This window comes from Trematomus bernacchii, unplaced genomic scaffold (assembly GCF_902827165.1).
Source record: "Trematomus bernacchii unplaced genomic scaffold, fTreBer1.1, whole genome shotgun sequence".
Taxonomy (NCBI): Eukaryota; Metazoa; Chordata; class Actinopteri; order Perciformes; family Nototheniidae; genus Trematomus; species Trematomus bernacchii.
In genome coordinates, this window is record NW_022987803.1 from 6,809,678 (window position 1) to 6,811,417 (window position 1,740).

Sequence of the window (1,740 nt, forward strand, 5' to 3'; positions counted from 1 at the left end):
CTTCCTTGTAAAGTAGATTATGGTCAAAGCTGCAGGATATTACTGCTCTTTATGAAATATTGTCTAAATTGGCAACCAAATATGAATACAATCTTTAAAATCCTGACCTTGTGTCATGAAATACCCATAAGTAAACGACAGGATTCTGTTCTCCACATTTTTTTTAATATTTGCAAAGAAAATCTTGGAAACATTTACATTTGTTTTGGAAAAAGAACATCGTATAGAATGTTGTATGTTTGAATCATGACATGTCTAAACGATACCAATTTCAGCACAATTTAACAATGAATCAGAGCAGTTTTGAGTTAGTGAAATCCCCAGAAATTATTTTCCCAGAAATTATCATTCTGAAAGCTGTTCTAAACCATCTGTAAAAGAAAGCATAAATAAGTGGGTTGAGCATTGAATTTGACAGTGCAAGCCAATTAAGTAATTCAATAAAAGGAAGTGGCATGAAGACATGACTGAAAGAAAGAACAGTGGTCTTACTGACAGTTGCCCCAGACTTTGTGGTTGTGTTGTGGATGTTGCGTGCCTGTTTCTGTGCCACAACGTAAATCTTCAGGTAGATACACAGCATCACAATCACTGGGAGGTAAAATGAGAAAACAAGTCCGAAAATGTTTGCCATTATAGCATCAATCAACCGAATTTCCTGGTTAGTTCCTAAAATTACGAAACCAATACCAATAAAGACAGAAATCCCCCAGCTCACCAAGATCATAATCACAACAACAGGATCAGAGATTTTAGTTCTATAGGTCAGAGGCTGACACACTGCATAATATCTGTCAATAGAAATACAACACAAATTTAGAATAGAAGATGTGCACAGCGTTACATCAAAGGTGCTCCGTACTTTGCAAAATAAAGCTTTATGGTACAGACAATAGGTTATAGAGAATTCCATGGTGAGAGGAAATACTATTACTCCAACAAGCAGATCAGCCAAAGCAAGAGAGAGAATGAGAGAGTTAGTAGGAGTGTGGAGCTGTTTGAAGTAAATGATTGAGATTATTACAAGCAGGTTTCCACCTACAGTTACAACAGATAATGAGCCAAGAAAAACATGAAACAATACACAGATTGCAGAAGGGTTGTTTCTCAGCACGTACGAGACATCTATTTTATAGCAGGGATGTATCTCAGTGAGAACATCAGTCCAGTTGAGGCTGCTTGCTGTTTCCATGCTTAAGCGCCCCTGTAATTCAGTTATCAGTAGATACAGGATGAACAAAATATTAAGTTCAGTATTAATGCACAATTCAAACATTCTTTTCATCGTAGCTCTTCATACATTTTCATGACTTACCTAGTCAACCCTTTAGTATGGATTTCCTTGTCCTACTGTGGCCCTTCTTTACTTATAACCCCATGTCATTACTCTAAGTAATACAAATCTCCAATGTCCAATCAAAAGTGGGATACGGTGTCCTAGAAACGAACCAACAACAAAGATGTGTGTGCAGTTTTATTACACAACATACTCCATTTTCAGCATGAATCTGACCTTGGGTCAAATAACCTCTCCTATCAATAGGCGCTTTCACACCAAGTAATTTTCCCAGGAATAGTTCCCGGAACTTTTATTTCCTGGAACTATCTAGTAAATCGCGTTCACACCGGAATAAGTCCCTGAGGGAGCCGCTGACGTCACTACTACTACTACTACTACTTCTTCTTCTTCGGGTTTACTGGCAGGCCGCAAACAACTTCACGGCGTATACTGCCACCCGA

At 38.0% G+C, this 1,740-nt stretch overlaps 1 protein-coding gene across 1 annotated transcript; it reads right to left on the reverse strand.

Moving 5' to 3' along the window:
* Positions 1-292: 292 nt before the first annotated feature.
* LOC117498609 (trace amine-associated receptor 1-like) lies at positions 293-1,192 on the reverse strand. The gene has a single exon (XM_034150806.1). The coding sequence runs from the start codon at positions 1,190-1,192 to the stop codon at positions 293-295; it is 900 nt and encodes a 299-aa protein (XP_034006697.1).
* Between the last annotated feature and the right edge of the window lie 548 nt (positions 1,193-1,740).